General features: G+C 47.9%; 1 protein-coding gene across 1 annotated transcript in view; it reads right to left on the minus strand.

The window, feature by feature from the left end:
- MAP2K1 (mitogen-activated protein kinase kinase 1) overlaps positions 1-13,517 on the minus strand; it is a 77,253-nt gene that overhangs the window by 8,376 nt on the left and 55,360 nt on the right. Inside the window, exon 6 of the mRNA XM_084783900.1 lies at positions 254-378. Within this exon, the coding sequence (XP_084640026.1) occupies positions 254-378 (125 nt within the window). The remainder of the gene's footprint in view (positions 1-253; positions 379-13,517) is intronic.

Consider the following 13,517-nt stretch of genomic DNA (forward strand, 5'->3'; position numbering starts at 1 on the left):
TCCAAATAAAGCCAGACTCTGGAACTAGGACAGCACAACCTCTTCTAGTGCCTGAGACCCCAGTTACATATGAACGTTTGTGAAAGGAGCACACTTGCTCTCCCAGAAGCCCCCTGGTGCCTTCTCCCTCACTTCTCAACCCCATCCATCATCATGCAGCACAAGCCTGTGGCTCCATGGTCTATAAAATGTCCTGCTGATGCTAAGAGTAAAGCCTGCAGAGACAACGGAGAAAGGGCACGTCAGTTCATACCGACATGTAGGACCTCGTGCCCACGAAGGAGTTGGCCATGGAGTCAATTAGCTGTCCGCTGACCCCAAAATCACAGAGTTTGATCTCCCCACGTGAGTTCACTAGAATGTTGGAAGGCTTGACATCTGTGAAGAAGAAAAAACAGGAAATGAGAGAATTAACACGGGGAGGTTTGGGGAAGGGAAGGTCAGTGCTCTGTCGATTACACCGCATGCCCCCTCACAGGCAGTCCCTGGCTTGCAAACGGCAAAGGCAGTAGATAGTAGATGCCTACTCTTGCAGGATTCAGACTTGGCCACATGACTCACCAACTGTCAAAACTTCAAAATCTGGAGCAAGACACACCAGCTTCTGGGAGGCAGAGGCGAGCAGACCTTTGAGTTCGAAGCTAGCCTAGCCTACATAGCCAATTCCAGGACAGCCAGAACTGCACAGAGAAACCCTGACTCTACAGACCAAAAGGAAAAAGAAAAGATTTCAAAGTCCGTTATTTCGGGTACCTCTACTAGCAAGATACAGTTTGACTACTGTTAAGACTAAAAAGAAAGCCGGACATGGTGGTGCACACCTTTAATCCCAGCACTCGGGAGGCAGAGGCAGGCAGATCGCTGTGAGTTCGAGGCCAGCCTGGTCTACAAAGCAAGTCTAGAACACCCAGGACTACACAGAGAAACCTTGCCTCAAAAAACCAGAAAAGACTAAAAAGAAATGGCTGTAAGATCCTACTTCCTGGGGCTGGAGAGATGGCTCAGAGGTTAAGGGCACTGGCTGCTCTTCCAAAAGGTCCTGTAGCTCACAACCATCTATAATATCTGGTATTCTCTTCTGGTATGCAGGCATACATGCCGGCAAAACACCATATATAATAAATAAATAAATCCTTTACCAAAAAAAAAAAAAAGAAAGAAAGAAAGAGCCTGCTTCCTCAGTTTCCAGGACAGGTGTGTGCCACCAAACCCAGCTAACTTTTTTTTTTTTTAAAGTTTTTTGAGACAGACTATTCTGTTTAGTCCTGGCTGTCCTTGAACTCATATCCATCTGTCTTTGCCTCCAGAGAGCTAGGATTAAGGGTGTGTGTTATCACTACCTGGCTCACTTTTTTATTCTTGAGCAGATTCTAAAAATCTTCCCTAGAGTAAATTGGGGGTGGAGGGGAGACTGCCCTATAATATTCCATTTAGCCAATATCATCTTCAGCCTCAATTCACACCAGTTCCAGCAAGGTAGGAAGGCTCTCCGAGTCTGCCTCACCTTAGTAAGCCCCAAGCTGACACAAACCCCCACTGAATGAGCATATCTGCACTCACTGTGACATACCAGAAGAACTAAAATTGGATTTCAGAGTAACTGGGGCAAAGGTTAAGAAATAGGCCTACAGGAGATAATCTGGCCAGCTGCAAAGAGCAGCCCCACTAGAGATAGTGTTGCCTAGTGACTGACCTGAAGGGTCCCACCAGAGATAGAGTTGATAAGAAACCCAGTCTTACGGCCACATTCCTTCCTGCCCACCAGAGATAGGGTTAATAAGAAACCAGACACTTCCTGGACAAGGCAGTGGACAAAGAGAACAAAGAACGCTAAGCCATGGGTGGTCTTGGTGCCTTTTTCTGTAGCCTGTCACCTTTAGACATTAGACCTCTTTATTTACTCAACCAATAGATGCTTGTCAGGTTGGAACTCCCCTGCTTTGGGGCACTGTGAGGGATAGGAACCTATAAATGTACCCTCAGCCCAGAGATCGGGGCTCTTTCTGGATATCACTGTGTTGGTGTCCGGTCAGAACCCGGCTGAGTTGATTAAAGGTCTGCATGTATATTGCATCAGTATCAAGTCCTGGTGGTTTTTTGGGGGTCTCGCAATCTGGGTACAGCAACTGTGTACAGACATATCATACACAAAGAGCACCATAGTGTGATTTTTTTCAAGACCCAGCCCTCACTATCACCCCTAAGCATTGGAGTTGGAGCCAGAAACCTCTGTAACTCCACCTCCCAGAGACCCTGCGTCCAGGCACCAGGAGAAATCTTAAATGCTTCCGGTCCCTCCCCCAATGCAGATCTAAGAGCCCAGGGCCTCTTTAAGGTCACAGAGGGAAAAAGTGCCCTCTGTCTAGCATCCGACCACCTCATTCCTCAGCAGTCTCTCACCTACCTTAAACAGGTACCCTGCAGTACTAGGGAAGGAACAGGGATACACAGTCAAGGTCCCAGTACCATCCAGTGCACATGCTATTGGTGTGAGGAGACAAATCAACCAATGAGTGCACAATGCCAGGCAGTATTTGGTACACAGCCAGGTGAGAGCAGAGTGAAAAGCCAGGTGAGGGCACACCTGCAAGGACCTCCATTAGAGAACTACTTTAACACCAGTTAGGTGTCAAGAAGCCAGCTGTCCCTTCTCCAAGAGTAGCTTAGAAGAAGAGGCTCTTGTCCTTGCCCTATATTGCCCCTTTCAGACAGACCTCAGAGGCCACGTGTTCAGGATATAGGACCAACCTAGAAAGAGCCAAGGGTGTGATGTGCTTGTAGGGCTGGTGGGGGCAGCACATGGGAGGCGAGGCCCTCTAACATGAGCCTCACTACCCCAGATACTTTCTGCTACGACCTGAAGCAAGAGGAGCCCTGACTCCGGCTCTGCCACCCACCCTGCATGGAGTCATTAGCTGGCCCTGCCTTACCTCAGGTGGCTCACATTAGTGCAGCTCTAATCCGCATGTATGCTACACACACACAATGCCCAGAGGTAGCTGCCTTGACCTCCTCAGCCCATTCCCCTCCTGGGCGGCTGCATTTGTGGGTACTGCTGCTTTTTTTCTCCCTCTAGGCTGCAGCTGCTGCACTCTGAGGCTGAGCTGCCTCTAGCTGTCTGCATCTCACATGGCAAGGAGGCCTCTGCATTCCAACTTACATAACCTTGCTCTCCCTTCTGTGGTTCTGAGCTCCAGTTTCCGCCTCCTAGAGCCACCCCAGGCTGCAGAGATCACTGGGGCTGGAGAGAATGAGAGCCTTTACCCGGCTCCAACCCTTCAGGTCGTGGACCAGGTACCCTGCATGAAGGCCACCGTGGACCAGGAGACCTAGCACACTGCAGTCTGCTGCCAGCGCATCAGCCAGAGCATGCTCCGTGCCCCACCTCCACCCAGTTAGCCTAGATAACTCTTCTCTGGAAGTAGAAAGTATAAGATACCAAACAAGGCCAGAATGAATTCCTTTCCTAATCTCAAAGGGACCTTAGTATAGCTTCTCAAAGCCACCAGCCCCTCCCGCACTCCTCCTCTCCCTAGACCCCCCCCCCCCGCCCTGTGCACATGGCAACTACAACTCCCCCAGCTTAGCTCTATTCAGAGACTCCATGGCTCACATCTGCCTTGAAACACAGTCCAAAGCCCCCTTTCCTGGCTTTGCAAATTTTACAATGTCTCTGTCTGTCTGTCTGTCTGTCTGTCTGTCTGTCTGTCTGTCTGTCTTTCTTTCTTTTTGGTTTTTCAAGACAGGGTCTCTCCGTGTTAGACTTGCCTGTCCTGGACTTGCTTTGTAGACGAGGCTGGCCTCAAACTCAGAGCGCCTGCCTCTCCCGAGTGCTGGGATTAAAGGCGCCCAGCTTTACGATGTTTCTTATCTCCCCATCTCCCGCACTCTAATCTAAGCTGGCCTGCCTCTAACTGCCCCAGTGTAAACCATGCCTCCTCATGCCCTTTTTGCCACCCTCTGGATCAGCAATGTCCTCCTTTCTACCCATCCTCTGAGTCCCCTTCCTAACTTGGGAGGTTTACCTGAGCTGCTTCCCACACTGCCCCAGCAGAAGCCTCCAAGGTGGCTCGCAGGAGAGGCCTAGCACTTCTGACCGCCGTGGCCAAGCCTCCAGCCCTCTTCCAGCCCCTCAGCATCAGATGTTGCTAAGCTGGGCAGCACTCTGTGTGAAGCACCCACTGGGCCCCCAAGCGGCCAGGAAGCCCACAGGATACTAAATAGTGCTCCCTTTCCTGCCCACAGGATACTAAATAGTGCTCCCTTTCCTGCCCACTCTGCCCCATTCTCTTTAGCAATGGGGAAGTCTCTTCCTCAAAAAACAGAGCAAGGAGTGGGGCAGAGTTCAGCTCAGTGGAAGAGTGCTTATTTAGCTAGAACTTTCTATCCCCAGCACCAAAATGGAAAAGAAAACAAACAACAACAACAAAAATTTGATGTAAAACTAAGTGGATGAAGTGCTCTCTTCTACCACCAAAATAAAAGCACATATTGGCAAGTTTAACTTCTGGACATTTCCTAGCTGCTAAAACACGGGAGCTGCATAAAATGCTCTGGGAGCCATTTGTTCATGTTACAAACAAGGAATTCCTGCACTGAGCAATGAGTGGAAAGTGCACAGTCCTTGTCCTCAAGGCTGTGATCCCCAGAGGGATAGTATACTGGCCAAGAAAGCACAGGCAGAGCTGTTACCCCGACTGCTTAGCCCCCAAGGCTATCAGGTGGTTGAAAGAGGCAGAGCAGCCCTCAGGTGATTCCCCCTGGGGCGCCTTCATTGTTTGTTTTTGGTTTGTTGCTGCTAAACTGCATTCCCTAAAATGGAGTTTAGGGGCCGCTTGGGGGCGAAGGTGGCAGGAGACAGGTGTGGGGTGGGAAACCCAAGAGAGCAGGAGGGAATGGGAAGAAGGAGCAAGCAGAGTGACCACGGATGACCACCACATAGCCTCAGCAGTAACAAAAGTGAGAGGACCAGACATAGTGAGAAGTGAAATTTATTTTAAAGGTAAACAAGCTATTGTATCTGTTATTTACTTATTTTTAGGACAGGGTCTCCCTGGGCGGTGGTGGCGCATGTCTTTAATCCCAGCACTCAAGAGTCAGAGGCACGCTCAAAAAAGACATAGTCTCATGAATTCAAGCTGGCGTCAAACTTGCTATGTAGCTGAGAATGATTCTGAACTTCTCATTCTCTTGCCTCCACCCCCCAAGTGTAGGGATTAAGGATGTGAGCCACCACACCAGGTTTAAGCAGAGCTGATGAGAAACCTAGGACTTCATGCATGCTAGGCGAACAGTGCCAACCCCACTACAGCCTCAATCCGAATGAGATTTTTTTAATGGTGACTTTAGGTTTCAAGTGAGCATGCTTAGCAGAGCACAAAGAACCCTCCTTAAGCTAGAGAAATAGAAAGAAAAGGAGCTTACTCAAATGACTCTACTCACATCCTTCATGGAGCTACCTGTTACCTCAGAACTAACTAAGCAGCAAAGATTTAAAAAAAAAAGACCTCCACCGGGCGTGGTGGCGCACGCCTTTAATCCCAGCACTCGGGAGGCAGAGGCAGGCGGATCACTGTGAGTTCGAGGCCAGCCTGGTCTACAAAGTGAGTCCAGGACAGCCAAGGCTACACAGAGAAACCCTGTCTTGAAAACCCAAAAAAAAAAAAAAAAAAAAAAAAAGACCTCCAAGAAATCCAAAGCCTTCAATAAGCCAGTACCTGTAAATATAATCTTTTTTCCACCTAAACGTCTTTTCCCAGAATGCTGAAAAGGTTCCAGCTTCTCTTCCCTCCTCCCAACCCCCACGTTCCTCTTCCTGAGAAGAGTGGATGTCGCTGGGGCAGGCTAGGACTTTGGGCAGGCCAGCAGACCCAAGCTGAAGGTCCAGATCTGTTAAACACTCTCTTCCCTCAGCTCCTCATAGCAGCAATACTAGGAACTCCGAGCAGGTGAAAACCATGACGCTGTCCTAACATCAGGCCGATCTGAGAGCAAAGTTTAGGTTTGAATTGCAGACTCCTGATGGCATGCTCTTGCCAAGCTAGAGAGCCAGGGCACTGACTACAGAACTCGCATCAAACCACAGGAGTCATGCCTTGAGGCTTGGCAAAGCCACTAGTAAGCTGTAGTCGGCTGTGGCAATACGCCTTCCTGGGACTGGATCTGACCTGGCGCAGGCTGAAATCCTGGAAATCCTACCTGTCTAGTCCCCACATGCTGCTGCTTCCTCAGCTCCAGCCTATTTACTCCAGAGTCTGACAGCAAGAGGCCTTCAAGGTGTCTTCCACCTCTGGCTACAGCTGAGTTCAAACAGCAAGCAGAGCCACAGAGGAATGTTCACCAGTCCTAACCACAACTATGTCTTTTTAAAGCTTTATTACATAGACAGTGCTCTGCCTGCATGTACAGCTGCAGGCCAGAAGAGGGCATCAGATCACACTATAGATGGCTGTGAGCCACCATGTGGTTGCTGGGAATTGAACTCAGGACCTTTGGAAGAGCAGCCAGTGCTCTTAACCTCTGAGCCACCTCCCCAGCCCCCTGCAACTATTTTTATCCCCTTTACTTTCAAGATTTCACAGCTGAGCCCAGCAACCACATTAAGAGGATTCTCTCTCCTATGCACAACACAGTCGGCTCTGAAGTGCATTGTGCTCTGCCTCCCATACCTCTCACCAATTCTCTGCTCACCCAGCCTGAGAGCAGTGCGCACACAGTCTGTGACTGGAGCATGGCAGAGTCCAGGGCTCCCTTCTGCTAGCCACGCCATCCTGAGCACTAGTACAGAGTTTAGAAACAGAATGGAAGAAAAGCCCGAGTAAGGCATATAGGGACCACACTCAGCAAGCACAGTAAATGAGGTTCAGGAGGACAGAAAAAGAAGTCAGCAAGGGAAATGCTTTCCAAGGCTGGCCTGTTTTCTCATTTCTCTAACCCTATAGAACATTTGGCCGAGCAGGCCCATTCCATAGAAATGGAAACTGAGGCCTCACAACGAAGTTTCTTGCCCAAAATAAAAAAGTAGCCTTCCCATCAAAGACGCCTGCACTGAGGTAGGGTGACGGCCAGGCAGTGAAGTGCTTGCACAGCATGAGGACTGTGTGATGCCCCGCACACACGTACACAGTGGGTCATATTAGCAGCCACTTGTAAACACTCAGAGGCAGAGACAGAAGGATCCGGAGGCTCACTGACCAGCCAGGCCAGCTAAAGGTCCAGTGAGCTCCAGGTCCAGGGAGAGACCTTGTCTCAAAAAATAAAGCAGAGACCAACTGAGGCCGACTTCTAGCCTCCACACCTGCATGCTACACCCACATGTACACACACACACACACACACACACACACAATGCACCCTGCTTTGCTATGTTCTTACTGGTGTGATAAAGCACTATGACCAAGGGCAACTCTCAGGTCACACTCCATCACTGAAGGAAGCAGGGCAGGAACACTACTAACTTGTTCCCCATGGTCTGCTCAGCTTGCTTTCTTATACCACTCAGCGTCACCAGTGCAGGGTGGCCATTCACAGTAAGCTGGGCCCCTATACACCAATCATTATTCAAGAAAATAAGACTTAGCTAGGTGACAGTGGCAATAATGGTACTCACCTTTAGTCCCAGCACTTGGGAGACAGAGGCAGGCAAATCTCCATGAGCCTGGTCTGCAGAATGAGTTCCAGGACAGTCAGGGCTACACAGAGAAACCCTGTGTCAAAAAAACACACACACACACACACACACACACACACACACACGGGGGGGGGGGGGGGGGCGGCGGCCCCGCAGAGAGAGGGCACAAGCTGCCTAAAGGTCAATCTTATGGAAGCGTTTTCTCAATTGATATTCTCTCTTTCCAGATAACACTAACTTGTGTCTAGTTAATAAATGAAACAAAAGAACAGACACACACACACACACACCCCGCGACCCACCAGGACACCTATATTAAGTGCTGTTTGAGTTCCTTTAGAAGAAAAGTAGGCTTGCTGCTGATCTCAAAGCCAATCAGCTCCCTGCTGACAAAAACAGGGCTCACTACCTTGCATACTAATCATACACTATTCAAGAAGAGAAATTAGCTAAAAACCTGTTTTGACCTGTTCAACCTAATTTGCTCAGTAGGGAGAAAATAAAAGGTATAAGGTGACAGACCTATAGAAGTCTACTGCTTTACACGAGGGTAGGGGACAATGACTAGTGATGTTACATCCACCAAAGTCAGGCATCATTTTAGAAAGTCCAGACAAGGGGTCAAGAGGCCACTTACCAATCCTTAGTCTATCCAGAGCCAGGTCCTTAAAGCAACACTTAGTAGAGACTGACAATTTCAGGACAGAATTCAGTCCTTGTTTGGTCTAGATCCATACAGACAGTAACTATGTGCACAACACCAGCCGCAGCTGCAGCTTACTTGCTCCCAGGCATACTCCATCTAAAATCCTAGCCTTTTCCTCACAGGGTGAAAGGGAGCCACTGTCTCAATGCAAATCCCAACACTTTTGCATCAATTCAACCACCAATCTTTAATCTGACTTTTCCTATAGTCTTACTTCTCCAACTTTGACCAGAACCTCTACGTAGGCAGGAACTACCTTCTCATAGAGTACAGAACTGTATGTTCAATGATTGCTTTTGGGGTTTTATAGGAGGTTGGGGGGTGGGGATGGAGAAAGTCTCACTTCTTAGGCCTGGCTGGCCTGGAACTTGCTATGTAAAGCAGGCTGGCCATGAACTCAGAGATCTGCCTGTCTCCGACTCCCAAATGCTAGGATTAAAGGCATGTATCACCACACCCAGCTCAATCAAATGCCATCACCTTGGTGCTATTAGACAGTTTCATCTGATCCTGGCTATCCCCCAAAATGTAAGAGGTAAAAATGAAAAAATTATGACAATTTTGCTCGGATCACTCAAGGGACTAGTGGTAGAGTTGGAAGGAACTTCCCATGCCATTTTACATGCAACCAGGATGCTAAAGGGAAAGCCATGGCCCAGAGGCCACCTGACAGACAGCAACTCCTGGGAGAGACAGTGCAACAAGCACTGGGGCAGGCACTCTGTGGGACTAGTAAGCACTTATCTCCAGCAAGAAAAGCTGAAATCAGCTTTTCTCACATAGAAGACAATCCCACAACAGCTGTCTCTAATTAACATGGCCCCTAGCCTCAAGCTAAGAATGACTCTACTGTTGTTCCTCCATGTGTCAGGCCTTATGAGCTGGCTTCCATCTTGTTTTGGTAGTGGTTAATAAGACCACCTCTAGTGTGATAACCAGGTAATGAGACTTCCAGATAAAACTAGTTTCCATGGGGACGAAATCCTCTTTGGATGCCATCTCTAACAGACTGGCAGTTCTGGCTCCAATGTTGTTGTCATGACGCTGCTCTCCAGGACCAGCAAGCTCAGCCACAGGCCCCCTCTTAATGTGATACTGCCTCGAAAAGGACCAAGAGAAAGTCCTCCTGACACCATGCTCCCAGCTAGTACCTGCCCTCTGCTCTCTCGGGGCTGCTCAGAAAACCTATCACCTCTCTCCCCCAGGTCCCTTCCTGCCTCTTCACAGTGCTACCACCCTCACTCAGCCACATTCTGTGTAATCAGGTTATGGCAACCCCTAAAGATCTGCTTTCTCTTATCCAATTGGCTTAGTCACAGCACCTGAGTACTTCTTAGAGGCCAGCCCCTCTTGTCCTGTGCAGGAACACCACTGCTTCCTGGAGCCACAATAACCTCCAGTGGTCGGACAAACAGTGAAGTCCCTTCCCAATACAGAAACCTCTTCTTACTTTAGCTCCCGACCCTTACCTCTGTAGAAAATGCATTTTCTGTACGAAAGACTCAGTGCTTACAGTTTCTGTGTGCCTACTTCACTCTATCTAGAAATCCTTTCCAGGCCACAACCACATGTACAACTTCAAATACCTCCCCCTCATGACTCTTCCCAAGCAGGAAAACTCTCCCACTTCAATGTCTGGTCCTACCTGGCTCTTGAGGAACTGAGAGATGAAATCCTATGCAGCCATAATGCATCCTCGTGTGATTAGCCCACAGGATAGCTCCAGAGAGAATAAGACTCAAATTTCTAGCCAAGAAACCAGCCCACTGGATTCCAGCTAAAATGAGCCACTTTCCATCAATCTGCAAGGCAGAGCAGTCTAGACAAAGGCAAGAAGAGGTCCCTCTCGCTGTCCTCCACTGTCCTCTGGAAGCTCCTACCCATATAGCTGGGACAAGGAGGAAGGGCAGCCTCCTACAACTCAGTGAGCAGGAAGCTCACAAAGACAGGAGATTCTCAAATAGATGGCTCGGGGCATCTTCATGCCAGGCGACCACCCTGACTTCCTGTCAGAAAAGCCCTCCAGACAGGACAGAGTCTGACAAGGGATGAAAGTCATCTAGAAACATATTATACACGAGTTTACTAAAACAGCTTATAAAATAAGACAAAACCAGACCTGAGCCACTTCAGATCCTGCTATGGATATATGGATAGATGGATGGATGGATGGATGGACGGACGGACGGACAGATGGATGACATGTCTGAAGTGACATGAATTTAGAGGCTGAGCTGCTGGCTTTTGCTAAGGACTTTTAGTTACAAGCTGTTGCCGTCATCCCTGTGATGTGCTGCAGAAAATTGTGATCACAGGGGACTAAGGTCTGAAAATGAAGGCCCTGTGCCAGGCGTGGTGGCATACACCTTTAATCCCAGCACTCATGAGGCAGAGGCAGGTGGAGCTCTGTGAGTTCAAGGCCAGCCTGGTCTATAAAGTAAGCACAGGACAGTCAAGGCTGCACAGAGAAACCCTGCCTCAAAAAACCAAAAAAGAAAAAAAAAAAAAAGAAAGAAAGAAAGAAAGAAAAAGAAAATGAAGGCTCTGAAAACCCTATTTCCCCATAACTCTAGCCTAGGTATTCAGGACCTCTTCTAGAGTACAGGTCAATAGGTCAGCGGTCAAGCGCTATACTACCACTGCTTACACTCAGCTCTGGGTCACCTTAAAACATATGCTGGAATGCGACCAGTGCACACTATCAGGCTCAGCACTCAAGGCGGAGGCGGAGGCAGAGGCGGAGGCAGAGGCAGATCTCTGTGAATTTTAAGCCACCCTGGTCTACACACAGCTTTCCAGGCCAATCTGAGCTACATAGTAAGACCCTGACTCAAAATAATAATACAAAACAAAAACAAACAAACAAAAATCCCAAACACAACAAATAAAAACCTCCTGCTTGATTCCTTGGGCCAGACTGTAGATGCAATACTGGGCACATAAAGACCAGACAAGTCACACACTGCCCTACCTGACAGACGGAGAAGAAAACAGTAAAGCATGGACTGAAATCCTTCAGGCAGGAAGACGGCTCAGCAGGCAAAGGTACTGCAGGGATAACCATCTGAGTTCTGCCCCAGGACCCACATGGTAGATGCAAAGGGCTGACCTGCAAGTTGTCCTCTGACTTTTACACGTGCATGTGTGAACACACACACACACACACACACACACACACACACACACACACACACACACTACAATTTAAAATTTTTTAAAATAAAGTAAAGCAGTCTGCTGTGTTTAGCATTCTCTATCAGCAAGCAGCTCCAAAGCAGAGTTAAGTTAGAGGCTGAGCCATGTGCACTGTGCACAGATCTAAGTCACTCAGTGCTTCTCTGTAGTCCTGATAAAAATACGGCCTTACTAAGCAGTGAGAGTGGGTGGTGTAAATCATTCTGTCACTAACAGAGACAAAGCAGCACCCTGGCCACCTCCATCTCTACAATTCCTATCCGCCTTTTGACTTGGCTTTTGGGCCTGTTACAGGAAATGGGAAGACTACATCAAAAGTTTGGTATGAAAGGAATGCCTTCCAGAGCTCAAGGGTCAAGAAAAATATCTTTTGCCCCATCTATACAATCTACTCGGAATGTAACCTGTCATTCTTCAAGAGCTAACAGAGAGATGAGCTGAAAGCCACGTTTTGAGCTCACACTCTCCAAGGCAATTCTTCTTCCTCTTAACTCAGATCAGGAAGCTTTTTAAGTAAAGAACTAGAAAGTAAATATTTTAGGATTTGAGCCATTTCTTTCACAAGTGATTGTTCAAAAATGCCAAAGGAGCCATGGAGAACACTCAAGCAAGAAAGCGTGGCTGTGTTCCAACACAATTTTATTTATGGACATTAAGTTTTTTGTTTGTTTGAGGGTCTCTTCAGGTGCCCTAGCTGTTCTGGAACTTGCTATATAGACTAGGCTGGCCTTGGACTCACAGAGAGATCCACCAGCCCTTGCCTCCCCAGGGATAGAATGAAAGACACCATACCTGGCCATGAACATTAAATTTTGAATTGCATCTAACTGTCACATGTCACAAAGTTTTGAAAATCACCCTTGGCTTGCAGGCCATACAAAACTAGAGAGAGCAGGCACAATGTGGCCTATAAACCATCTACTCACTCCTGATGGCGCCTCATTATTGTTTTGACCCTCTGTTAGGAATTGTTGGATTGTGTTTGTTTTTATTTGACTGAAGGCTTAGTAATTTTTGTCATGGAAAACTTTTTACTTTCTTTTGTCCCAAATCCTGGGAATTGAACCCAGCCTTCTGCATGCTAATAAGAACATGCTCTATGACTATGTTACATCCCTATATTTAATTTGCTTGCTTTCAACATCATCCCTTCTCAATTCCTATTAACCAACTCCTTCCTTGTTACTAGGATTTCCTTCTGAAGTATCAGATAGTTTTGCCTGAATGTCAATCAGGAGCCTCATCTATGCAGCCAACAGTGAGAATGTAACCCAGGCTGGCCCACCATAGTACTTCAACACCCTAGTGCAAACACTGGTCCAGGTGCTAGCAGAAGCCCTAGCAGAGCTAACAGAACCCACCAGAGGGCCACGCACTGATGTGGCCTGGGGAGAGTGGAACACATCCAAGACCTGAGTACATGCTTGCCCTCACTAAAGAGAATCTGCCTGAAAAGAAAGACTTTGAAAAGACGGAAAACCAAGGTGACCAGAGTCCTAAGACTCTAATTTTAACCCCATCTTCATCACTGCCTTCAGATTTGCTGGTGACTCAAGCAAACAGGCATGGTGGTGCAAGCCTGTAATCCCAGCACGCTGGGAGGCAGAGGCAGGCAATTGCTGTGAGTTCTAGGCCAGCCAGGTCTACAAAGCAAATCCAGGACAGCCAAGGCTACACAGAGAAACCAAAAGCCAAACAAAAACAAAAACAAAACAAAACAAAACCCAAAGGAGGAGGAAGTAAAGTTGGTGAACTGATGCCTCATGCATAGAATAAAAATACTGGCTTTGTTCTACCATACACCACAGTCCTTTACAAATCATCTTTCTCCTGAAAACACACTTCATCTATGAGCCACCTCTACTGCCTCCACATGATTCATCCAGGACACTGCACTTGACAGGATTCTATAAATATTTTACAAATAGTAATTGCTTGTCTTGGATAAAGGAAAAGACTTGAGGAAGGAGCGGTTAACACGGAGGG

The sequence above is a fragment of the Acomys minous genome, assembly GCF_964271855.1.
Source record: "Acomys minous genome assembly, chromosome: 5".
In the NCBI taxonomy this organism is placed as follows: Eukaryota; Metazoa; Chordata; class Mammalia; order Rodentia; family Muridae; genus Acomys; species Acomys minous.